Consider the following 26,670-nt stretch of genomic DNA (forward strand, 5'->3'; position numbering starts at 1 on the left):
TAGTGGGTTTTGCGCTTCCCACAGGTGTATTTCCCAGGAACATGTAGGTGGGAAGTAAACTTCCCACGGCTCATGAAAGGGTTAAGAGATTTAATCTGTTGTGATTGCTGATATTTACTGGCATGTTCTCTTGCGCAGACAAGACCAGAGGTATAGATGAAAGGTCTGGCAAATGTGATATCTAAGGTAAAAATGATTATTTTGTAGCAAGGAAATATTGTAGGTTGTGTGTTGTCTAGTGATTAGTGGCAGCCCTAATGAAGGGAGAAAACTATGCACTGTAAAGGGGCTATCACTTTTAAGCAACGCGCGTGGTTTCTGAGAAACGAGAGTATAGTAGCACTGGTTTAAATGGGAGGTTTCCAAGAAATGTTTCATGTAGCTAGGCAAAACATGAGAAATGTTTCACCTAGCTAGGCTATGTGAAACATTTTGAAACTTTCCCGAAAACGTTGCAGCTGGAGCTGTGTTCCACATAGAGATCAACCAATCAGATGAAAGTTCTGCTTCTGAAGGATCACGGTTAATTTCCAATATGGCGATGGCTCTTGTTGTGAAATCGTGGACGGTGGAAATAGAACCTGATTTAATTGAAGAAATATGGAAAAGGCAGTATATATATATTGCTGATTTGTTGTGGTATAACTGTCTAAATCATTTTTAAATGTTCATCAAATTTATAGGCCCACCAGCAGCCAAGCGGTAAAGTCGCTGAACACTGGTAGTTCAATCCGAGTTTCGAATCCCATGAACGGGCTGGTTGCATGGATGTTTTCGTGGTTTTCCTGATGTGTAACGTGTATACGAGCCAGTTTCCTTTAGAAAGTCCTCCACGAAGACACTCCCCTTAGGCAGATAGCCCTAGTGTGCTTTGCCATAATTAAATAAACCAAACCATTAAATTTATAATCGTGTAAATTTCAGAGTAGACTATATTTTATGATGTGCTATTTCTGATGATTTGTTTGCAAATTATTTGTCGTATTTCGTGCTGATCGTGTGAAAAGATTGTTATGTAATAGAATTTTTTTATTAAGGGGAATAATTTTTTATATGTTTGTATATGTGCAACGTTATTTTTTTGCTAATTACTTTTATTACTTTTAAATTGAAGTTGTGTAATCAGCGATTATGTATATTTATTAAAACATAATTATGTAATAATGAGGTTTACACATTAAATTTTGTATGCTATTATCTTCATGTTATAAATGAAATGCTTTTAAGATTATAAACACGTTAAGAACTATATTTTTATTATAAATGCCACATATTGAAACATTGGAAATTTATGGATTTATTATGAATGAGGGAAAACATTCTATATACATTAATTAACATAAATCTTATTCATTACATTAATACTAATAAACATACATCAAAAACTTCTAAACCATCGCACCTCTCTCTATGTATGTAAATATATGACTTATTAGATATGTGTGTATATATATACGTATGAATACAAAAATGAGCATTGCCAAAAAGTTTGTTACTTCTAATTCATGTAGCGATTTTGTAATTGGTAGTAACTGTAGTCATCAGTTCTTTGCATATTATGATGGATATCGAATACACAGTTGAAAAATAATTGAAGTGTGTTTTGTGCATTAGGCTAGTGATTAAAATTCGCCCCACTTCCACACAACCTTTGCATTTGTAATTTACTTGGGAATTTAAACAAAGAAACTGAGCAAGTAGCCTTTACGAAATATTTAACATTTCGGGGATAAAATAAAGATTTTTCACTCATCACAAAACATATATCAGTAAATGGCATTATATTTATTTAATAACTTTAATACTTAAAAGTTATTAAATAAATATATGATTGCAAAAATATTGTTTACAATAATAAAATCAGAAATAATGACAAACCACTGAATGTACAATGTAAAAGTATTTACAAAAGTATATACATCAGATCATTACAAGAATCGGAGTAAAAAAAATACGCAATTTAAAAGTAACAATTAATGTAATAAACACATGTCATATTGCCCAAGTATTGAGCCAACAGTGTTAGAATAATTACAAAATATATTTTGTATATACACGTAATTTGAAAGCAAATGTCTTTTTCGCCAATCTGAGCAATAACTGATTCCTGTTTGGCTTTCAAGTCTGTTTACCAAGTAAAGATGGTAACCCATTTCACAGATCTGCAGTTCTGAAAACTTTCTTTTGATATTGTGTTCCAGTAACAAATAGCATACGTGATAACAGTTTTAACTCTTCAACAAATGAAGGCTAGCCTGTCAAACTACAATATATCTCCCAATCCAAGACCTTGCCATTTTTCATTATGGATTACACAAAGTATGTATAAAGTATTAAATATGTGTTCTAAACTTAGATTCAGACTTTGTTTAGTCTAGTATAAATCCCATTTACTCCCCCTCACTGGAATAGTCCTCAGAACCAGAGGTGACACTATCGTTGGCGTCTTCTTGTTCTTATGTCACTTCATGTGCTTTAATTCATGTGACATCGTCGGAAACAGCATTCCGTCTTTGTTTCTCACATACCCAGTGTCATTAGTTTCATTTCACTATTCTCAAAATGTTCACCATGTGGGCTACTGTAAGCTTTCCCATTTGAATGAGTAACTTTTAAGATGTTCTTTGTCCTTTTTCTACCTCTGAATATTAGTTTATGTAACACCATACTTCCTCAATGTGACACAATTGTTTGTTCCTTCAGTGTATCGATTTTCGATGTTGAACCTTGTCATTGAACCCTAATAAGGGAATTTATATGTACCACCTTTTACTAGTACAGTGTATTACACTTTACTACAAAGTTTAGAACTGTGATCTACAGTTATCTCACAACAATTGAAAAGGGAAATGTTTGCCATGACAATGCTTAGCATGCATGGGGACTTTCAAGTGATAGGCATGGCTGAGGGTAGAGTTTGAGATAAATGGATTCTATGGTGTTATTCAGTAAATAAACGAAAGCTCCACATCATATGTCACCCGAATGCCAAACTATCCTATGTTTTTCAAAAAGTTATCTTGGTTTTGGAGATAATGGTATTGAGCGTATATACTAGATGTTAGTGACTCTTAATGTTCAGTGATACTGCACACCATAACTCTAGATTCTGGGCCAGTTGCATATTTAGTGCATTTTCTAAAAGAAAATCAAAATGCATTGAAATTTCAGTTCTAGTTGAAAGTATTGCTATTTCTTTATAAATATATTTTATTAGTTGAAGGAAGAATGAAAAAATAAGAAAATGTAATTTTTTCAAATAAATTGTAAATACCAGTTAATTGTTTCATATTATATATGAAAGTATATAATATGAAACAATTAACTGGTGTAAAGTGTTAATATTATATATGTATCTACTGCAATGTAAAGACATTTAATTTGAACAATTTTTAAGTATGATGTGTAATTTCTAAATTTTTTATTATTTATTTTTTTTAAAAAAATATTTAAACTCTTCTTGCACCACATAGTGAGACACAAGGCTTATAGATATAAGTTTTTTTTTTTTTTTTTTTAAAGCATGAAATAAAATCTGAGAGTTGTCTTTAAAAGAGCAGTATTCTTGAGTAGTATTGATTTCACTAGTTGTAAAGCATTAAGGCTTACCATTCTTGTAATACAAAATATTTCTTTTTAGATATTTCTGAAACTCTGCGTTATTTATTAATGGGCACATCTGCTAGCACTGATGACATTGAAGTAAGTTTTATTTGCACATTGTAGCTTTTCCATTTGTGTATTACTTTATATTTGTCATTAATCCATGTATTATTTCTTAAATGTATCCCTCATAAGAGCTGTTAATCTTTATTTTTCCATTTTAATGCTTTTAAAGTAATGAGTGTAGCAAGCTGTTAGCTCACCATACAGAAATATTGAACAGAGAATCGAAAATCAACCCAAGAAATTTCCTTGTTTCCATTCTAAATTTCTGTTTACTCACTATGAAATTTAACTTCTAATGAGTATGGTTGGATCGTATACTTTTCAAGTGTATGCAGAGTTTATAATTTAGCGATCTGGCCATAATCACTTTCAAAGATAATTAATAATTTCATCTTAAGATACAGTGGGTTTTTATTGAAAGTAATGAAGGTAGCACCTACAATGCTAGTTGAAGGTAAGAAGAACAAATCAGAGTTTCACCATTTGCCCCAACCAATATATTTTTGAAATATTTAAAAAGCAATATATATGCGTAAGGCAGAATTTTAATGCCTTAAGTGCGTTGATTTTAACTTTAACAATTAAGCATGTAAGTTATTGCTTCATTCATCCATAAATAAGTGTTCCATTGTCAATTTTTTCCTAACCTGAGAATGGTAATTGTATTGGAAATATGTTTATTGAAATAAAAATATACACTGTGCATTTTGTTCTAATAAATCATTTACTGATTTTGTGTGCGTGATCAAACTGGTATTTTTTAACTATGACCATTGTTAAAAAACTAAAAATATGAAGTTCCTTTGTTTCTTTAGAGTAAATAAAAGATGACATATTTTCTGATGAATTGTTGTCTCACTTAATTTGGGTAACTGAAGTCTACTGTATTTTGTTTTCAGAGCTCTCTTAAAATTTGAATTAAACTAAAGAAACACTTTTCTAAATTTTTGTGTTTGATGTAGAAATTTCTCATTATTATTATACTTCTTCATTCCAATCAGGAGTATATACATGTTTTAAATTTGCTTTCAATAATGTAAATTTGTTAGATTAAATGAAGAGGGCATTGAATTAAAAAATGCCATAACAATGAGCTAGCTTCGTCCGATTTTCAATTTCTAGTAGCAATTGATTTTTTTTCTTTTTCTTTAATAAGTCACTACATTTGTGTATTGTCTCTTTTGTGGCCTACTAGCAGATGAGTAGTAAAATTGCTGAATACTGATAGTTCAAACTAGGTGAAGGACTAGCTAATTTGGCAAATTTCATGGTTCCCCTCCCCCCCCCCCCATGTAACAAGAATACATACTTAATGCTAGTTACAAAGTCCTCCATGAATGCATTCCCTCTTAGCAGATAGTCTGTGTGCTTTCTTGTAGTCCATCGAATCCAATGTACATAGGTTGGGGCAAAAGTCATGGCAACTTTTTTTTTCTTGAACATACCAGTCTGGTTGGAAAATGTGACATATACAGACAAAAGGACAAGGTCGCAACTACATGTGTGGACAATAAATAGCACTAAAATATTGTAACACACTAATTTATTATGGTAATATACAGGGCAATATGGCCTTCACCGTGCAAAAGAATGTTAACACAATACACTTAAAGTTGACATGATAAACCTGGGCCTAAAGACCCTCAATGTAGTCCCCTGCTACTGTCACCACACTCTGCCAACGATGTGGGAGGCGTTAAATACCATCAGCCTCAACATTTGCCACACCATGTGTGAATCGTGTCATCTGTTGGCGCACAGCATTAGCAATGCCCTCTTGTGTTGCAAACCGCCTACCACATATTGGTTCCTTAATCTTTGAGAATGAGATCAAAGTCACAGGGCGAAAGGTCAGGAGAGTATGGTGGGTGCTGCAATTCTTCCCATCCCCAACGTTGGAGTAGCTGCCGTACACACTCTGCTTTAGGTGGTCTTGCATTGTCGTGCAGAATTATTGCACTGTCTACAAGATCCGGACATTTATCCCAAATGCCATGTCTTACCTGTCGCACCAGGAAGTCGCTGTAGTACTGTGTGGTCACTGTTCTGCCATGAGGAACAAAGTGGCAAACAATGACACCCCTGACGTCATATGCGATGATCACCATCAATTTGACTGGGGAAGGATTCCGACGGACCTTCTGCTGCCTTGGTGATCCAGGATGTCGCCACTCCGCGGACTGACGTTTCAGTTCTGGTTCGTATGCCCTGGCCCAAAATTCATCGGTGGTGATTATTCATGATAAGAATTGATCACCGTCCTGTTGCCAGTGCGCAAAGTGGTCGGAGCATATTGCATAGTGAACCCACCTTTGAACTTCCGTCAGTGCATACGATGGCCACCGCAAAGCAATTTTGTGAAGCTGTAGCTCATTACGCAATATCCTGTGAGTGGTGCGTTTCTCAATGCCACTTGCCCTCTCTAACTCCAGTAACATTCATCGTCTGTCTTCATCTATGAGGTGCTCGATGACGGCACGTGCCAAGTCGGTCCGCACACTCACCAGTCGTCCCGAACATTGCTCATCACTGGTTGACACACGTCCTTGCTGAAACTTACCTACCCACCGTGCTACTGTACGATATGGTAGGGCATTATTCCCAAGGGCTTCTACTAATTCACTGTGACATTCCATTGCATTTCTCCCTCGGAGAACGTTTATTTTGATGTAAGCATGCTGCTCAACACGGGTTACTTCCATCTCGCACCACACTCACCAACTGACTGATTTCAGAGCCCTCGCTATCACAGAGCCAGCCATTGTTCTGCATACACACTATGCCTGCAGAACTTCTATATGACATATGTGCGTTTTGTGATCCGTTCACATATCTACAAGAAAAAAATAGTTGCCATGACTTTTGCCCCAACCCTCGTATCTAGTCAATAAAAACATTATTCTGAATGTTCTCTGTTCTAAATAAGTTTTATATGTAAACATACTGTTGTAGCTTTTTAAATGATATTTGCAACATTTAAATTATTATATTAATTTACAGTTGATCCCACGCAGCCCTCAAGAACTATTTGAAATAACATCATTAATTGGGTAAGAAGTTTTTATTGCATATTTTTTTCCCTGCATTTTGTTTATTTACTAAATTTTTGCATTGGTTCAGTTTTCTTTATTAATGTGATGTCTGCTCTTTGCTGTTAACTTTCATATGGTAATTTCTCCATTCTCTTAAAGATAAAAGTTCTCTCAGAACAAATGTAAAGATGGTTGTAAATGTCTATTATTATACTGCAGTAAACATTTGACTATCCATAAAGCTTGGGAAATGCTGAATTTGGGGCAAAAATTCCATGTAATTGAGTGTATAAAACTTGAAGCTCGTGGTAGAAAAGCCACATAGAGGAAAGAAATTTCTGGTATAAAATTATAAAAGTCATCTTACTTGATATCATCTTAAATATAAATTTCTAATGTAAAATTTATACTGTACTGTAAGAAATTTACAGTGTGAATTTCTGATGTGTAATATTAAGAATTTTAAATAAATTTCTTATATGGATTATGCATAAAGATTCTTTATTTACTTTCCTTTTTTTATATCCATATCTATAGTAAACTGCAGTTGTAACATCTCTCCCCACCCAATAAAAGTCTAAATCAAACAGAAGAAAGAGGTGTTAATAATTAAAGTAAAACTAGTACCTTTAAAAAGGTGCTTTTTGGGGGAGGCATTTAGAAATTTGATTTCATTTTTAGTCTGTTAAATATTTATCAGTGTAGTTAAAGAAATTATTAAGCTTGAAGTTTTAAGTTTAGATTTATCTGTTACAAATGCTCTGTATAACTAACTCACTGCATGTGAGTAGGCAGGAGTTAGAAGTAAAAGTAGGGTTAAGCTAGATTTAATGTTGAACCTCTTTGAGAATGCAGATATTCAAGCTGTATTCTTAATGAAAAAGTTTAAAATATTTTTAGTTCTAAATTAATAATATATGGCAGTTCTCTCAGTATTAACTTTCTAGTTAATATATTAAGCTAGAGGCATGTTCAATAAAAAGTGCAAAGATGTGTGTGATTAGTAGACTTCTGTTTAGGTGAGAAGTTATGTAGCTTAAAAATGACAAGATGTGCTGGTTCCCCCTTAAAGAATCTACCTTTGTCTTCTTCCAGTGATGAAAACCAGTGAGAGGAGTAATGCTATTTTAGAAATCTTTGATATCTGCAGTCCTCCAGCAGCAGAGTGAGAAAGTTGCTGAACACTGATAAATGTGGTCCGGGTTTGATTCTAGGCAAACAAGCTGCCTGGATGGAACTTTTTTTTTTTCCTCCCAATGTTTCAAATGGATACAGGCCAGATCCCCTTTAAAAGTCTTCTATAAAGGCATTTCTCCCCAGAGGCAAGAAACCCCTCGTGTACTTTGCCATAATGAATGAACCAAACCTGTGTTATCTTATGATTGTTTTGTGAAGTCGCGCTTATCCATTATTGATGCTAATGCACAGTGTTTGGCAACAGTGACCTATATACAGTGGCTTTACAAGTTTTATTTGCTTGCTTTTATGAGGGAAAGGGGAGTTGTTAAAATTCTAAAATATTGTAGTTACTCGAGGTTTCTGGTTGGTTGAATGCCATATAGTCTGGCTTTTACTGTAGTAATAAGTGTAAAATTACCAGTCTTCTATCATTTTAATTTAAAAAAAATTCCCATTATTATGTGATATACTGTCATGTCTGTAAATTGAAGATCAGAGGGAATTTGAGAGGAAATTGCTCAGCAGTCATGTATTATATCTGAAAGAGAATGTGTGTGATATCCCATAAATTTGGGCATATTTTTAAAAAAGATAATAAATTGATTTACCAGAGTTCTTATTCCAGTTATGCAGAACCTGATTTTATAGCATAATTTATGTATTTTAATTCAAAATTTTGCAATTACTATAAAAATAATCTGAAAATTCGAGATTATGCACTACTTATTTGCATTTGTGATACCTTGAATTCTAGTAATAATGTTAAAATCCCTCATGAGCTTTCAGTTGCAAATCTTGTTTTAAAGGGTCGAAATTTGCACATTTTCTGATATTAATGATACAGAGCCATCTGTTACTGAAAATTTGAACTAAAATCTGTGTTGTTCCAAAAAGTAGGCATCTGCATGATAAGCCATTAGGTGCAAACCATACTTTGATATGCCAATTTGTTCATTTTATATGGTTGTTTTTTTTTAAGTAGTCCATATTTCTGATGCACTTCACACCTCTTAGCAACAAGTATTGACATAAGTAAGGAGATGAAAGAAGGTTGTTGCAGGAAAATAAAAATCGTGCTTCTCTGGTTGTGTAGCGAATGCTTTATTTCTGCGAGTGCTATAAGTGGTTAATGGCTTATTGTACCAATGCTGATGATACATGAGATGGCTTGAATTGGGGGAGACACCATGAGCCATGACAGAGGAGTTCCCACTAAGTTTTCTTACAGGATTGTGGCAGAGGTTCCAGATGATTGAAAGGCTAAAACAATCTTTCAGAGCACCTATAGAATCTACGTATAACTGTTTGGATTACTTGTCAACATATAACCACACAATAAGCTAAGAGCAGGGGCGACTGGAGTACAAACATTGCAAAAAACCATGACCCTTATGAATGCCCCTCTGCCAACACTGCTTTCCACTGATGTCAGTTAGATGTACGAAGCGTATTCGGAAACTAAATACCGTTTTGAAAAGAAAAAAAAAATAGTAAAACAATTTTTTCGAATCCAATTTTATTTTTACATGAAAATACATGTCTTAAACTATTTTTCAACATAATTTCCGCCAATGATCAAACGCTTGTCATAGCGGGTAACCAGTTTTTGTATACCATCGTCAAAGAAACTTCCCGCCAGTTTCGATAACTACGATTCCACAGCATTTTTCGTGTCCATCGTCAGATCCAAAGCGCTTGCCACCAAGCTCAAGCTTCATGTACAGGAACAAGTGATAGTCGGACGGCACCAAGTCCGGGCTCTATGGCGCGTATCGAACTGCTCCCAATGAAACTGTCGAATTAACGATTGAGTGACACCAGCAGTATGGGGCCGAGCATTGTCATGGAGCAACACAATTCCTTTACTGAGCATTCCTCTTCGTTTGTTTTGAATGGCACGCCTTAGTTTTGTTAAAGTCTCACAATATCGTGCCGCATTAATGGTTTCACCTCTGGGAAGAAATTCAGTAAGTAAAATGCCTTTCCTATCCCAGAAGACAGTGCACATGATTTTTTGTGAAGACATTGTCTCTTTGAATTTTTTTTTCTTTTTTTTTCGGAGAATGAGTGTGTCTCCACTCCATCGACTCTTGTTTCGATTCTGGTGTGAAATGACACACCCAAGTTTCATCACCTGTCACAATTTGGTTTAAAAAGTTTTCTCCCTCATCACTGTACCACGTGAGAAATGTCAGGGCACTACCAAGTCGCTTTGTTTTGTGAACATCAGTGAGCATTTTTGGAACCCATCGGGAACACAGTTTGCGATAATTCAAGCGGTCAGACACAATTTCGAACAAAACAGTACGTGAAATTTGTGGAAATGCCTCTGAAAGAGTTGTCATTGTGAAGCGTCTGTTCTCATGAATTGCTTCATCAACTTTCCTTACCAAATCATCGGTGACAACAGAAGGCCAACCACTCCGAGCCTCGGCGTGGACATTTGTTCGACCTGTATTAAACATTCTTACCCACTTTCTCACCATTCCATCACTTATCGCGTATTCACCGTAAACTTTGTCACTTGACGATAAATTTCGGCCAGTTTAACATTCCTCGCATTCAAAAATTGGGACGCCTACCACAGCGCTGCGACAGCGCTAGAATGAAACGGTACTTAGTTTCCGAATACGCTACGTAATCTAATGAGCAGACAGTTAATTAGTAGTTTGTTTTATGGTGAATCCAAGTTCTGTATGAATACTGATTCATACCATGCACAAAACTTGGTGTACCAGAACTTCATTTAAGGACATTACGGAAGTATTGGCATTGCGATGCATCTCTTAACCACTTGCGCTAAAAAGACGTGCCACACACATCGAGATGCTTTTGTCTCAAACCGCAAGCGACGTGAACACCACGTCGATAGGCATTTATTGCAAAAATGAAAATAACGTGGTGCACATGTCGCCTAACAATGAAATTTTTTATTTCTCGAGTTACCGCTCTGGATTGCGCTGACAGACGCGGAGCGGCGTAAATGAGACACTTTACAGCTTGTTATATTGTAGCTCAGACACTGCAACCATGAAGTTTAGTCGTAGCGCAAATGCTTAAACTTCTCCATTTCTTATAGAAGTATCATAACTGGCCTGAAATGTATGGTTATTGGTAAGGTATTTTTCTTCAAGAGTGCAGTGGATATTGCTTTTCTGTTAATGCAAAGCAGATCATTGCCCTTTGCTTTGCATTTCTATAGCATTCATCTACTGAAGTCTGGAATGCGATTCAGTGGTTTATGGTTTAGCACAAACTTCTTTTTAGTTGTTGAAACTGGATCTTATTTATCAACAAGCTCTGCAGATGTATTCTAGAGCGTTTAGAATGTTTCCAGTCCAGAGTATGTTGATTGTTACGAATGCGTATCAGCAAGCATCTGTAAACATCCAGCATGTGAAGTGGCAGCTGAGGTCTTTTGATCTCAGATTTAATGTGTTTAGGAGATAACATTGCAGAGTGAAATCCTGTTTGATGTCTCCATTCAAAACTTCATACAGCATTATTGCTGGAGAGGAAATCTGTTTTTCAGGAACAAGATATCATCTGCAGTATGCCACATAGTTATATATCATTCTTTTTGCCTGGAAATACCAAATATCTACCATATTAATATTTATGAAAAACATTGAATTAATTATATGCTCATTGTCTACTGTCTGCTCATTATATCATATCGAACTGACATAAAAAAAAATGTATAACTATGTGGCATACTGCAGATGATATCATAAAGTTGTTCCTGCAAAACAGATTTCCTCTCCAGCAATAATGCTAAAGTTTTTAATGAGGACATCAAACAAGATAAAAAAAAGCCTTACGAAAAGAGGAGTTTTTATTCTTTTGCCATGTTTATAATCTATTGCAGAATATACGCATGTAATTTAGTGTCATCAAGCGGCACTATTAGAAATTTCTCATTATATTCAACTATCTCAACTTGGAGCTATAGAATGGCAAATTTACCATCCACATGCTGAAGAGAAATTTATTTATTATGTGTAGGTCTAGTTCATGTCAAGATGGTGTCAGTTATGAAATGCGAAAGCATCTTTCCTGTAAGTCACTGAATGCAATTCTCTCTTTATAATCAGGTATGGAAGGGGCATACTTTTCCCAGTGCATGGAAGAAAGCTCTTGTCATTCCAATAGCTAAGCCAGAAGAATCCCTCCAACTATTGGCCATTCGTACTTATCAATTACATCTGCAAGCCATTTAAAAAAATAGTAAATCACTGCCTTGTCAGTTACCTTTAAAAAAATCCCACCATATCAGAGCGGTTTCCGTAAAGGTAGAATTACCATTGATATTTCTTTTTTAAAGTCCATTCGTAAAGCCTTTGTCAAAGGAAACCGTCTTGTATATATTCTTTTACATGGAAAAAGTCGTATGATAAGGCTTGGAAATAGAGTATTCTATTCTGCGTAATTTTCACACCAGTGGCTTATGTGGCAACTTGTCTATTTATATTTAAAATGTTTTGATGCCAAGGACTTTTCAAGTAAGGATTGACTCTGTGAGATGTCTTTATAAAAGAAGGTGGGCCTCAAGAGTGTTTTGAGTATAACCTTATTCATTTTAAAAATAAATTCTGCTTTGAAAGAACTTACTGCAGTTGTCTGTGGATCATTATATGTTGATGCGCTCCTGGTAAGTTGCTAAAGTGGAGATATATGTAGAGAGAGACCTTTGCAGATCACTAATAACAATATTCGGAAACAATCATATGAACAAGGATTTGTCTCTTCAAAACAGAAGACTGTGTGCATTTTTGCAGAAAGCATGTGTCCATTTTGAACCTGAGCTATGTATTCAGGGATCATTGATTCATTTTTAGGAGTGTTGTTCAGCTGTAAAGTTCTTTCCACATATTCTGTACTTGAGGAGGAAACGTTTTAGAGTGTTAAAAGCTCTAAATGCTCTGGCAAATACCTGGGGTGTGGATTGTTATGCTTTTCTTCACATTTAGAAAGCCCTTGTCTCTTGCCATTATGGCTTATGGATTTCTGTAGTGTTCAGTTTTATTAAAAGTGGATCCCATTCATCACCTACAGATTTCTTCTGGTACCTTCAGGACATCTTAGCCCAGAGCTTATATATTGACCATCACTTCATAATTATTTCAGCATTTTATCACAACCTGATGTGAGCTGTGTTTTTGCTTGATAAATGTGTGAGCCTTTGTACATCCTGTGCGTAGTCTTTCTGTTTGAGGATTTGTCCTCCAGATGAAGAACTTGGCATGACTGATGTGTATGTCCAAGCAGTAAATTATTTTGAATTTTCTCACTGAGAGAGGGTGCATATCCAGCTTCTTGATACTTTTTACCATGTAAATAAAAGAAATAAGAGATCATATACAGACAACTTTCTTGAGCATAATCTTTTGTGATATTTTTTGCATATTGCTTGCTCAATTTTGATTTTTGACTATGCACTTAATAATGCTTTCTCCATCATATCTATCTAAAGTTATGATGGAAAGTTTATACAAGCTTGTTCATTGCACTGAAAGCTTTAGAAACATTTTCCGTCTCCCAGAATTCTAAAGTTAATGCTGAATAACTGGGTATATGAGATTCTTTACTGCTGTATACCTGTGCATGTATGAATAAAAGGTAATGAGCTGTAAGACATTACAGCAATTACATTTATAAGTCTGCTACTGAAATGTTCATTTGGCTCATTCCTTCAAGTGATATCAACATGGTCATCAAGCAGAAAATCCTGTTAAGTGGCTGTGACTCTCGATGTTCAGCTCCATAACAAGATGAGAAATATTGAATCTAGAGTGGAATATTGGGATGCTTATAGAAACCTGAGAGCAGAAGTCCTTTTAATTCGTCTCAGAATTGGCCAGTCTCACCTTACATGCAATTACATTTTAAAAGCTAAAAGAGTGAGCCAGCATGTTAAAAGTTCTGTTCTTTCAGTGCATCATATTTTAATAGAAAGCCTTTGCATTACTGCACTTTATGAAAAGCATTTTAATAGCTGTTTGATAACCTTTCATCATCTAATTAGAAAAGACTTTGATTCTGATATATTTTATATTTAAGAGAGTGGTTTTTATTATTCAGCCTGAAATTTCCTTAATGTAATTTGATGTATATTAAATATTTTTCATGTATTATTTTTACCTGTTTTATCATAATTCATTTTGCACATCTATTGGTTTCATCATCACACATTAGTTCGTTAACCCCTTAACCTACGATTTAGATTCGAAGATTTTGGCTCAAAATTGTATACAAGCTCGCGCTGCGTTCGGGACATTTGCACGACTTGTGTAACACGCTAATCCGGGCAATCGTAAACATGACGAATTATGCAATTTTCAAGAAAAGTATTGATGATACATCCGATGATGATAAACTACCAGAGTCCTGGCTTTGGAAAGAAATAAGAAATAGTCCAAAAATCTGGGACTATACGATGACTCATAAGAGAGGCATAAGAGAGGAAGCCTTATGTCAATTAGGAGGAAGTAGAGGAGAATTTATATTTAATTTAATATTTGATTACATATTTTGGAACAATATTGTAACTGAAATGAATCAGTATGCAGATCATGTACGAGAAAATCCACATAGAACATGAGTGTAAAAAGTTTAAAGTTCCGTTACATGTACCAGAATGCTTTGAAATATATCATACCGTTACAGGTTACTTATTTTGTACGTATTTTGGAGTTTTGTATAAATAAACATTTTGTAATACTTGTGTCTACCACAATTATTGCATCAGACTCTTAATTGTGTATCAAATATTCCTCGTAATATTCACTTCTGGCCCGATCACCGTACGCAGGCTATGCCCGTGAAAGTTAGGTTTGGCCCGACCCATCGTACGCATGGCGTATTAATTTTCTGTTCTGTTTCAGTTTGTCATAACATTAATAAATACTCATTATTGCATTATTTTAGCTGATTTTATAGTATGACACTTTTTTAAAGAAACAAGATGAGATAGTTTGACCTTATGTTTAGTGCAAGATGACATTTGAGCTTATGCCCTACAATTTTACTAGTCAACCTTGGCGTCTGTTGTGTACTTCAGTCCAAGATGATAGATTTTGGTTTCTTTTACTATGATCAGTCTTTTCGGTGTTGATTACAATATTTGCTCTACAGTTCATGATATTTTAACTAAAAAGAAACTTATTTTTTATCCTTTGTTTTTGTAATTCTGCTTAATTAAATATTGTTTGTAGTGTTTATTTTATGAGAGAATCATTTTTAATAATATGGTTTTAGCGCATGAGGCATTCTAGTTGCAGGGGATATTTGAATAAGGTATTATTCTTTAAAAATTTTATAGAAGAAAAACATTATTTGATTTATGATATTCATATGATTTCTTGTTAGTGAACTTATGCCACGTCTGCCATCAGATGGAATATTTGCAATTGATGCTCTTCTCATGAAACAAAGCAGTAACCATCAAGATACTGTTGTGTGGCAGTGGAGAGATGATAGAGGGCTGTGGCATCCATATACTAGCATTGATAACAAAATTATTGAGGTGTGTTTTCAGTTCATTTAATTTGTTTTATTAGTTAAGTTTGTTTAAAGTTCATTGAGGATTAAATTTTTTTGACATAACAGGATTTAATTTCTGTGAGACTATAATATTTTCTATAGTATTCACTGCATATTTATAGTCCTTTTATTTTTAATTCTGCTCTCTTTAAATGTTATTTATTGCATTCAGTGGACCATGTTGAATGTATCTTGAGCTAAATTTCCTAATAAAATGTAAAGAAAAAAATCAGATAAATGTCAAAAGAGAAATTGATTAACTTGTTCTATAGTTCTGTAGTATATGCTAACCTAAGACATTGTGTATTAATATTTATAATTTAATTTTGATTGCTATAACTTGTGAATACATATAATAATATTCCATATTTTTCATTTCTTTACTGTATTAATCCAGAAAGCATATTCTTATAAGGTCAGTTCTTTTAACATATTTAATGGTAAAAAATTATTTTTATGTGTTCTTGAAATATTTGAATTTAAACTTCATAACTTTTTTGGTGGAATTTATTTATCTCAGGCTGCTCATCAGTCAGGTGAAGATGAAATTAGTCTTTCAGCAATGGGAAAAACTTATACCATTGATTTCAATTCAATGCAGCAGATAAATGAAGATTCTGGAACAACAAGACCAGTTCAGCGGCGGGTTAATAATTCATCTGGTACAGTTATAGGTAATATAACTGTGATAGTTTTTCACATTTAAATTCAATTTCTTAAATTTTATGAAGAAATTAGTATATTTTTTATGGATAAAATTATTAGCCTTCGTCCTAATATATATATATCTTATGTGATTTTCTCTATTACTTGACTACGCAGTGATCAGATTCTGCTCTGATCTCTTTTTTTTTAGCATTAATGCTTATTTCTTCTGTTTAGTAATTGTACTAAAAAGATTATTAGGTTTTCGGTTATCAGTAAATATGTAATGATCAGCTGTTATTCAAGTTCAATTTTAACATTATTTCTTGTTTCTCCCATGAAATAGCTACCCAAAAAGGTATTAAAGTTAATTGTACGTGGTCTCAGTATTTATGAATTTTCATTTGACAAAACAAAATATAACTTAGTTATAATTATAGTGTGTTTTAAGTTTTTGTGTTTGTAATAAAATTGAGTGTCGTCAGAGTTTTTAGTTGTAAGAGGTTGTAACCCTTTCCATGCTATTCTTTCTTTAAATTTTTTTGAAAGTCCTTTTATTTTTTTTTAATTTGAAAAGTTATTTTGGAAATAAGAAAAAGGATAATCTATTTTGTACTTGAATTATAGTAAACAAAATATTATGGTTTTCTAGAGTCTGAAAAATCTGCTATCTGTAATAACTGGCAGTTATATAAATTTAGTGCTTGGGTTCTAAATTAGGCATTCATACAAAATATAGGTAACTTGGTGGACAAGTGGTTTAAGTCATTTGATATGTGGTCCTCCAGAGTACCAGGTGAAATCCCGTGTAAAGAAATGGATTTTGGTAAGTGTAATGTAGTTCGGATTCCACTTCAAAAAGTGATAGGCTTCACTTGGTCTTTAATTGAGATCCTTATGCCTGAATATATATTAATTTTATCATGTGCACATCATAAGACTTTGCCAGTTGTTATGGAAGTGTGTGTGATATAAGTTATTAAGTACCTCCTGCCAGAACATATGTAAATTAATATTCGAACTGCATGCTGAGAGATATGTTCACTTGTTATGCGTATCTTTACATGAAAATTAGTAAATTATTTTGAATGTCTTTCTTGGTTTTTTTATGGTTATACATGGCCTTAAGAACTTTTATAATCAAATATTCACCAGTAATTGGAACGTTTCCTGATATATATTGTTCAGTTTAAATACACCCAACAGTTGCTTCGAGTGGTTTGAACTTCTAAAAATTGTATAGCCTTTGTCGCAAGTTCCATACCCTATTGAATAGCCCAACACCGTGGGTGTTTTTTTTTTTTTTTTTTTTTCTTCATGTGTAACATATAGGCAAATTGATTCATCTTAATAAACACTTCTCATACAGTGAATGCTTGCATTCTTTTCCAAAATAAAAGTGCCTTCCTTTCAACACTTTCATTTCACTTTTAATTCATCACATTCACATTAAAATTTTGCATTAGATCACGTTATAATTTCCTGCGTCCCAGTTAGAAATATCTAAAATTAAAAGGTTTTGCATACATTTTACAGCTGTTTCATAAACTTTCACTTTTTTTTTATTATCTTGTAAGTAACAGAAATAATGTGACTTATTTAGACTCAGGAGAAACTAGTCCTATCTATCTTCTATAAAATGTGACCTCAGTTGAATGTTTCTCTTATAATTGTCATTATTAGTCTTAACTTGATTGTGTAAGTTTTTGTGGATATTTACATTAATGATATAAAAACTGGAATTCTGCAAATTACATTGATTTTCAATTATAGGTTTATGTCATAACATTGATAATTCAGATTCTAGAGTTGATTGCCTTCAAGCTAATTCTGACTTGGCTGCTTCATGTATAAAATCTCTCTTTGCTGTATTGTATGAAGTATACAGCAGTTCTGTAAGTGCCTGTTAAAATACTTAAAGTTTAGTTAATACATATCCTAAAATAATTTAATATTTAATCTTTTTCTTTGAGATAAATAAATTGATGTATATTTGCAGGCTGGGCCTGCTGTGAGACATAAATGCCTGAGAGCTTTGCTTCGTATGATTTATTTTGCTCCTCCAGATTTACTTCAGCAAGTTTTGAAAAGTCAAACAGTAGCAAGGTAGAAAAATGTTCCAAGTATATTTTTGATTGCTTAGTGTATAGTTTAACTTCTTAGGTATAAAAGTGTTCTTTTTGCATTTAATAAATATATATTCAAATAAAGTACCTGTATTATGTATGTTAAAATATTTAAACTGCATATATGTTTAACGTATTCATATCTGCTTTAAGTTTATAGTTTTAAGTATTATATTATTTTTAACACCTTGATTATTGCCAGCAAAATCTGTATTCTTATTAGTTTGTTGGGGCATTGACACTATATGTTTCATTAAATCAGGAGTTTTTTGGGCTTAAGTTAAATATCTGTTGTCTACCAATGGTTTATATTTTATTTTGAAAAGTACTTTAAAATATCCATTGAACTTGATCAAAATGGTATACAGTACAAATTCCGAGATCCGGACTCATCGGGACTTCATTGATTCTGGGTTTGGGATTTTTCTAGATATTAGATCATCAGTTTAAAACTAGTAACATTACATGTAAAAATTATAAAATATAAAATATGAAATAATGAGACATTTATAATCTAAAGGGCATCAAAATTTACCAAAAGGCTTAATATTTACTTATTTTAACAATTTACACAATTGTTAAAATTACACTTAAACGATTTACATTACTTTCAATGTAAATTATTTAAGTTGTTTCGTTTTTTTGTGCTAATTCTTTCTCTTTAATTCTATAGACAAACATGATTTTTCGTCCAGTTTCAAAGTTCCTCTGTTCATGTCCTATAGTTGCTGTGTCAGGAATTCCTACTAACTTATCAATCAAAATTTTTTCAGTTTTCAGTAATCTCCCTGTCACTTTCTTGACTATCCGTAGCAGTACTTTCTGGATCTAGAACCATACTACAGATTTTACCATCTGTTAATTGATTGATGATTGGAGCATTGTCATCGTGATTAAAAAATTCTGATCTATCATATTCAATTATTATCACTTTTCCATGTTTCTTTACAAAATCCACTAATTGGAAAATTTCACTTTTGGTTTGCGATATCCAAAAACCTTCATATTCGCAGCTGTCATCATCATCATCCTCACCATGAAATACGATAAATGGCCATAAATTAATTATGCCAAGCACTTTTTAAAGTATCTGGAGACACATTATCCCACAATCTTGCCGTGCTATAAACAGCAGGTTTTATGCTAAAATATTTCTAAAATTCTTGAACGGTGTTGCCATTATTCAAGAAACTTAACATGGATTTTAGAAACGTTTCTTTATATTTGCATTTCAACATGTGCAGTATTCCAATATCCATAGGCTGAATGATGGACATACAGTTTAGAGAAAAGATTATGGATACATCATCTTTCACTTAAAGTAAGTGAAATATGAGCCAAACAGTTTTCTACAGTAAGGACAATTTTTGCGTCATCAGGTAAACCGACGACCGAATTCAGATTTTGCCGAATCTCATGTATGACATGATTTTCAAACCAATCATTCATTATACTTGTGTCATCCATGCTCTTTTATTTTCGTGATATATAGCAGGGGAAATCGTTACTCCTTTAAATGCTCAGGGTTGTGTATTTTTTCAGATTATGAAGAGTTAACATGCAAATGCTGCATTCGTGCTTGCTTAAATTGTTAGTCTTGCTCTGGAAACTTTGACACCAGTTGGAGCCTCTTCTGTAGAGGTTGCAGTGGTATTTCACCAGAAAACACCAGTTTCATCAACATTTTAAATTTGACCTGGAGATAACTTTTCACTATCAATGAGTTCGATGAATTCATCTGCAAATAGTTTGAAAGCTTCAGTATGAGCTGAAGCTTTTTCACCTGAAATTTTTAATTGCCTTATACCATGGTGATTTTAAAATTTGGTTAACAAAACCTGCTGAATATGTGCACTGATCTTTTAAGTTCACTTCTTCATCCGTCAATGGCATGCCGTAGCTACGACGATGTCTGACCCATTAAATCATCACTTTGTCATGATCGTCACTTTTAGCATTACAAAATGTGAGTGCAATGTTGCAATCCACAAAAAATTCATAAATTTGCTTTTTCTCTTATGTCATTTACAGTTGACTTTCTATGAGGTGGATATACCTATATCCATTTTTTCCAGCAATTCCACTTTTTTGTGTAATGGACATCGAAACATGCTTTCACTTTGTAGATCCTGTTGCAGATTCAAAATTATAAACTCTTTTCAAAATAATCGAAAGTTCAATCATCATTTTCATAAAATTGCTGTAATAATAATAGCTGCGAAAAATAATAAGCTGCATCAAATCAAAGTTTAAGTAATGGCGCAATCTGTTATATGAAATTCCTTGGAATCGATAGAGTATAATTTTAGCCTAACTTAACAGCATCCATTATACATTATATGTTATATAGCATGTGATTGGCAATGAAAGACAAGTTGTTCATTAAATTTTGTCATGCTCCTAATGTGCACTGAGACAATTAAGCCTGAATTTTATTAATTTAGCTATTATACTTATGTTTATTTCTTGCACATGCTTAAGGCATATCCGAATCCCGAATAAATAAATTCTCACATATACTTAAGCTTGCTGAGGGCTGGTGCTGCATATTTTACAGCCTGATGCAGTCTCTGCAGGTCCTCAGTTCTAAATTTTTGCTGCCTAAATTTCGGGTCCCAGTGCTTTTCCTAAATTCCAAAAATTTTGTCTTCCCTAAATTTTGCCCCTGCTGTGGCCCTATAAGCTCTGGCACCAGTTCTGGGTTTATTTGAATAAAAAATCAGTTATTCTTAATTCAGATAGCACTAAATGCAATCTTTTGACCTATGAGTATGATTAACAACATCTATTTTTTAACATATAGGAAGAATTATTGTTAAATTTTTCCTCATTAACTGAAATGTATAGTCATCACCAAGCGTAATGTCAACATAAAAGTTTACTATAATATTTGTTATTAAATTACTACAATAAAAAAAAAAGTTTAGGCATCTTTGCATGTGTCATTACTCAAGTTGTCGTGTTGATAAACATGTGGTGATGAAAGCAAAATATAATAAACTAGCCACTATGCAGCCAGCCTTCTTCTGGCTTTTAAATGTAGCGGAAAATGCATAAAGGGAACACCAAACATTAAATTAAAAAACTGCACAGAATTTTACTCTGCAGAACAAGTTTGTCAAAAAACATCACAATTTTCAATAAAAATGTATTACATATAAAAAAATTACAATGAAATAAGCAATATCCCTTAACACAAATATTAATTATCCTAATGAATAAATTAACCGAATTCCCGTTGCCTTTTCTCAACAAACATCCAGTATCCAAGAGAAACATTAAATTTAAAAACTGTACATAATTATCACTCTCATTTTTCTAAGTGGCAACAGTGATATATCAGCAACAATGGCTGCATGCCATTGTTGCTGTTGTAATGAGAGAGAATTATTGATTTGATCAAAAAACATAAAATAAAACTTCATTGAGTTTTATTTTATGAAAAAATCACTTTGAGGTGCACTGGCTTTTGTCTAGATGCATCTGTGTACTAAATTTTGTAGCCCTGGGTTTATTTATTAGCTTAGCGCGGTACGAACGAAACACGCACAGCAGACTCTTCGTTTTATTATATGTAAAGATAATGATATGCCAGGTTGGCATCAGGGGTATAAAATATTAGTAGTTGTAAAATCAACGATGTTTCTACATGGAATGTTTGAGATGTATGCCAAGCAGACATGCAGCTGTGGGGTTAAATTATTGATCACTCTAATTTACAGGTTGGCGTCCGGGATATAAAATATTCTTAGTTGTATAATCAATGATGTTTACATGTAGAATGTTTGAGATGTATGTCAAGCAGTTAATGCAGCTATGGAGCCAAATTATTGATCACAACAAGTTATTCTAAAATGATTGCTTCTGCAATAATGAGGTATTTTATTTATTGCCGAAGTGAAATTAAGAATCGGGACTTTCCACATGTTTTATTGTTCTTAAAAAAAAATCAAATGCACATGCATAAAGCATAAAAAAATTCCTAAAAAATTTTGTTGATAGCTTTAAGGTCCGGATATTGGACGTCAAGATCTCAGACTTTTTACTGTATTATGATCAGCATTCTTTTTGATTGCAGCCTTAAGAACCAAAATCTCTTCATCCATCCATAAAAGAAATGCAGTCTTTTCACTTCTTTCATCTTGAAACAGAGTGAAGTTGAGCATCATTCTTAGTTGTGTCTTCTCTTTCCTTTCCCTCCCTTTTTTCATAAAAATTCATATCATTTAATTGGTGATCGTAATAAATGTAAAAAATTTCATCACGAGCATAGTTAAATCTGCATAATGACTATTATTAGAAATTGTGCATGAACTCTCATAATTGCACAAATACGAGTGTATTGGCATTAGAGAATAGATTCGGATAATGATGATGAAGGAATTCTGGCTGTTCAAATGAAATATGATTTTAACATAAAAGAATTGTCATTTTGTCAGAAAATTTAATGTATGCATACCAATTCTAATTGCAAGTGAAATAATCTTGGACTCAAGATTTTGCAGAAGCGCATTACTGTCAACCTTGTAAGAACAAGAAACTGACAGACATATTCAGGCAAAATAAAAAGGCTGTCATACTCAATCTTTAAACAGCCTTGTCACCTATTTATAGTCTCCCATCTGAATTCAGAAGTGTGAGGGCCATTGATAGGACTATGTAACAGGCAGTAACTGCATCTGGTATTCTTGCTCCTGCTACTCAGAAGTTGATGGTTGTGTCTGTTAGTCATTTAGTAGGTGGAAGCAATGCTGCCATTGGATTCTGGATCATTGAAAGAGATTCCTATGGATAAATAAGTCATAATGTTAAGATCTGGCAACTTAGTCCCAAATTAGAGGTCAAGTGGATTAGAATGCTAAACACTGGTAGTTCATCCTGTGTTTGGTTTCTAGCAAAAGCTTTCGTGGTTTTCTCCATGTTCATTGTGACTAAGAACTAGTTTCCAGTTGGAAGTTTTCTCAAAAGTATGTCTTATAGAGAGGTAGCCATTGTGTACTTTGGCATAATCAGTTAAACAACAGATGCATTTGAGGCTGACAGATGCTCGGCAAAGAGATTGTATGGAATAATCTTAACAGCAAAACTTTGAGACAGTATAGCATTTGGGTGTATAGCTGTCTATTCAGGTTTTGTTTAGTTGCTTAGTTTTAGTTGTGTCTAAAATCTGACATATGCTAAAACATTAGCAATGATTTGCAGTGGACCCTTTTTTGTGTCAACGTAAATATGCATCTTTTCGTGCAGCAAGCTTTCTAGTTTTGTGGAACACAGAAATGCGGATGAAAGAGCTTAACTGACAAGACCAAAGCCATATGCCCCACGTCTTTAGGTTGAATTGAAGCAGTCAGTATAGGGTAACTAACCTACTAATTTAAGCTTCTCATTATTACTGCAGTGATGGGAATAAATGCTGAAATGTTTTTCTGAAACTTAGTTAATGAGTCTACCTTGAAGAATAATACCCCATTTTTACTCTAGAAGATAAGAAGAGGATCCAAATTTTCTGTTAATAATGGAGCTGCATTCATAAGTTATTGATACATCAACAGTTATTGATCCTTTTACTTTCATATAAGTGTATCAGCTCCCTGCTTTAAGGAATTACTTTATTTGTAATAAAATATTTCAAAAAAATTTTCACATTTTTGCTAAACTAGGAACAATGCATCAACTTGAGCTCAGTTTTGTTCAATAAATTGTTGCATATGTAATTATGTGCCATTTGTATTTTAAGTAGTAACAAATAGTTTGTTTTTAAAAGGCTGTTAATTATATGCCATCATAATGAATGGTTCATGTTGCATATGTAATTAAGTGCCATTTGTAGTAACAAATAGTTTGTTTTTTAAGGGCTGTTAATTATCTGCCATCATAATGAGTCATTTGATTTTAATAGTTTCATTAAGAACTTTTGTAGGTATTCTGGAGTTGAGTATTTTATTAATTTCTTTTCATAAGCCATGTTGCTGCAATGCTTGCTTCTCAAGATCTCAGAGTTGTGGTTGCTGCTCTTCAAATGGCTGAAATATTGATGCAAAAGCTTCCATCAACTTTTGGTGTATACTTCAGACGAGAAGGTAATATAAACTGGAAATTGCTTTCTGCATTAATATCATGTTAAATTGAAAAGACTTTGATTTAAAAAAAAAAAAAAAATTTTTTTTTTTTCCTCCTAGGTGTAATGCATCAAGTCCGGTGGTTAACGAAGTTGGATATCAGTTCTGATTCTCCCTGCCAAAGTAAAGAAAGCTCAAATGCAGCAACTGATAGTGTACCATCATTCTCATCTCTTCCTACACTGATACCTATCAGCCAGGCTGGAATATCAGCATGTGATAGCAGTCATTCATCATTTAGTCCCAGTATTTTGCCCGTATCTGCAAGTGACCTTTCTTCCGATAATGCCATGCATTTTCCCGGAGGAGGTTTGTGGGGCTCTTCATCATCAGTTGCAACTACATTTGAGGGTATTCAGTCATCTGCGGGTACGTCAACTGCCATAGATGAAGGACATGGGTCTAATATTTCACAAATGTGAGTATTTCTTTCTTTGTTTTAAGGAAGTATGCAAAATTTAAATGTTTCTATTTTTTGTATAACCATTGGACTGTCAGAATTGCAGTAATACTAGTTCTTTTTTGGGGAGCGAAGTATTAGTCATTTGCATAACTTTTACTTCTAAATCATTTGTGACTTGACAGCTGTAGCTTCATTCCTAAAAGCAATTAAGCAGCTTGAATGCCAGAAATTTTACAAATTGAAATGAAATTTGCCATATTTTACTGTTTCGCTTCTGAAAAAGAAAGCACGTCAACGATTAAAGTGATGATGCTGTTGATGAGCATCGATGATTCTGTATAAGGCATCAAGTGTCAACGAAAGTTCGCAAAATTCTCTGTTGGTGATTTTGTTCTCAGAATCAAGAAAGCCAGCCATAGCAAAATAAAGGCATTGATTGAGTATGTGTGTTACACGTTTGCAGAAGCATTGAACATCTGTCATTGAAGCGAGACATTGTTCAGTCCATCTGAAGAAAGTAGGATGCATAAGCAAGCTTGATAATTATTTTCCCATGAATTCCTTTGGCGAATGTGTGATATGCTGAAATGTGTGGAAAAGATCCCTTTTGAAGAGATTGCTAATACATAAGAAGTGGATTGTTTGGAGCATTGTGCAAAAATAGTCTTGGTCCTAGTATGGCGGTTTTCTTGAAATGATATTAAAGGCGGCACTCATCAAAGGAAATTTTTATTCTTGGTATAGTAAGATTTTTAAGATGCCATACTTTTTGAGCTCCTACCAAGGAATCAAACAATCAGCTGGAAATTCGTACTATCAGCAGTTTCGTAGTTTGAACCAATCCATCACTCAGAAACGTCCGGAGCCTATTAATCGTAGAGGAGTTCTGTTGCATCAGAATACCCTAGACGAGATATAAGTTTGATCACTTTTAAAAAAACTGTTCCAACATTAGTCCAATGTCACATCTGCCATTCTCTCCTTACTTTGCCGTTAGAATTGTACTTGTTTTGCTTTCTATAAAATTCCTTGCATGGTATAATGTTAGATTCAGATGAAGCTGGCATTCAGCAGCTTTTCCAGTTCTTTCCTGATGACAGGTTTTTTTTTTTTTTTTTTTCACTTAAAAGTTAGCAAAAGATGTGTCATGACTTTACTGACAACCCAGTAGTATTTTTTTTTAAATTGAAATACTGCAACTCTTATTGCATGTGTTTGCAGAACGCATTTGCTAAATTTTGCTCAGCATAACCATGTTAGTTATACTATGTATTAGTTAATTTTTCATTTTTGAGACTGAAAATGAATGCCTTTTTTAAATATTTGGAAATATATATTTTCCATTTTAGTGACAAATATCTCTTGAAAACATTCTTCATTTAATTTTTAAACATGTGGTTCTTCCTATAATAAATTATCATTGAGAAACTATATTTGTACAGCATTTTGAAATAAATTAACAGATACACCCCAAAATTTCCATTGTTGTTTCAATTCCAATTTTTTGTTTCAGGAGACTTAGTGATGTGTTGAAACGAAAACGAACACCAAAGCGCAGTAATGCTACTAGCAGGAAGGTACGTACTGAAGAAGTTCCTAGGGATCCATTCTCATGCTCTGGTATCCGTGGGCTTGGCCGAGGAGTGTTAGACAATCATATTAACCCAATGTTAGGTTCATCCATGCTCGCTTTGTCTGCATGTACTCCTCCTAGTTGTCACAACAACTCCACAATCAGTGCTAGTCCAGTTCTAGGCAGTATTGCCAGCCCCACTACATGCTCTAACAATCCCAGTGCAGCAGCACCAGGACGAGGAAAATTCAGTTCTGCTGCTGCAAAGACCTCTTCCTTCCTTGCCAACCTGAATCCGGCGAGATGGGGTCGTTGGAGTAGCAGTTCTCCAGTTACTGGTCGCTTGTCCACTCAGGTAAACATGACTTTTACTTCCGTGTTT

At 33.7% G+C, this 26,670-nt stretch overlaps 1 protein-coding gene across 15 annotated transcripts in view; it reads left to right on the plus strand.

Moving 5' to 3' along the window:
• LOC118182554 (E3 ubiquitin-protein ligase TRIP12-like) overlaps positions 1-26,670 on the plus strand; it is a 400,228-nt gene that overhangs the window by 320,971 nt on the left and 52,587 nt on the right. For 10 of the 15 annotated variants that reach the window (XM_085809626.1, XM_085809623.1, XM_085809627.1 and 7 more), the window contains 11 exons: positions 3,641-3,702; positions 6,670-6,719; positions 15,249-15,405; positions 15,820-15,837; positions 15,943-16,096; positions 16,807-16,893; positions 17,841-17,962; positions 18,067-18,173; positions 24,155-24,273; positions 24,373-24,730; positions 26,229-26,643. In XM_085809626.1, the coding sequence (XP_085665752.1) occupies positions 3,641-3,702; positions 6,670-6,719; positions 15,249-15,405; positions 15,820-15,837; positions 15,943-16,096; positions 16,807-16,893; positions 17,841-17,962; positions 18,067-18,173; positions 24,155-24,273; positions 24,373-24,730; positions 26,229-26,643 (1,649 nt within the window). The remainder of the gene's footprint in view (positions 1-3,640; positions 3,703-6,669; positions 6,720-15,248; positions 15,406-15,819; positions 15,838-15,942; positions 16,097-16,806; positions 16,894-17,840; positions 17,963-18,066; positions 18,174-24,154; positions 24,274-24,372; positions 24,731-26,228; positions 26,644-26,670) is intronic. The other 5 variants (XM_085809629.1, XM_085809630.1, XM_085809635.1 and 2 more) reach the window with 4 other exon arrangements.

Source organism: Stegodyphus dumicola, chromosome X2, assembly GCF_044657685.1.
Source record: "Stegodyphus dumicola isolate Sdum_Otavi_A_Nest chromosome X2, ASM4465768v1".
Lineage (NCBI taxonomy): Eukaryota > Metazoa > Arthropoda > Arachnida > Araneae > Eresidae > Stegodyphus > Stegodyphus dumicola.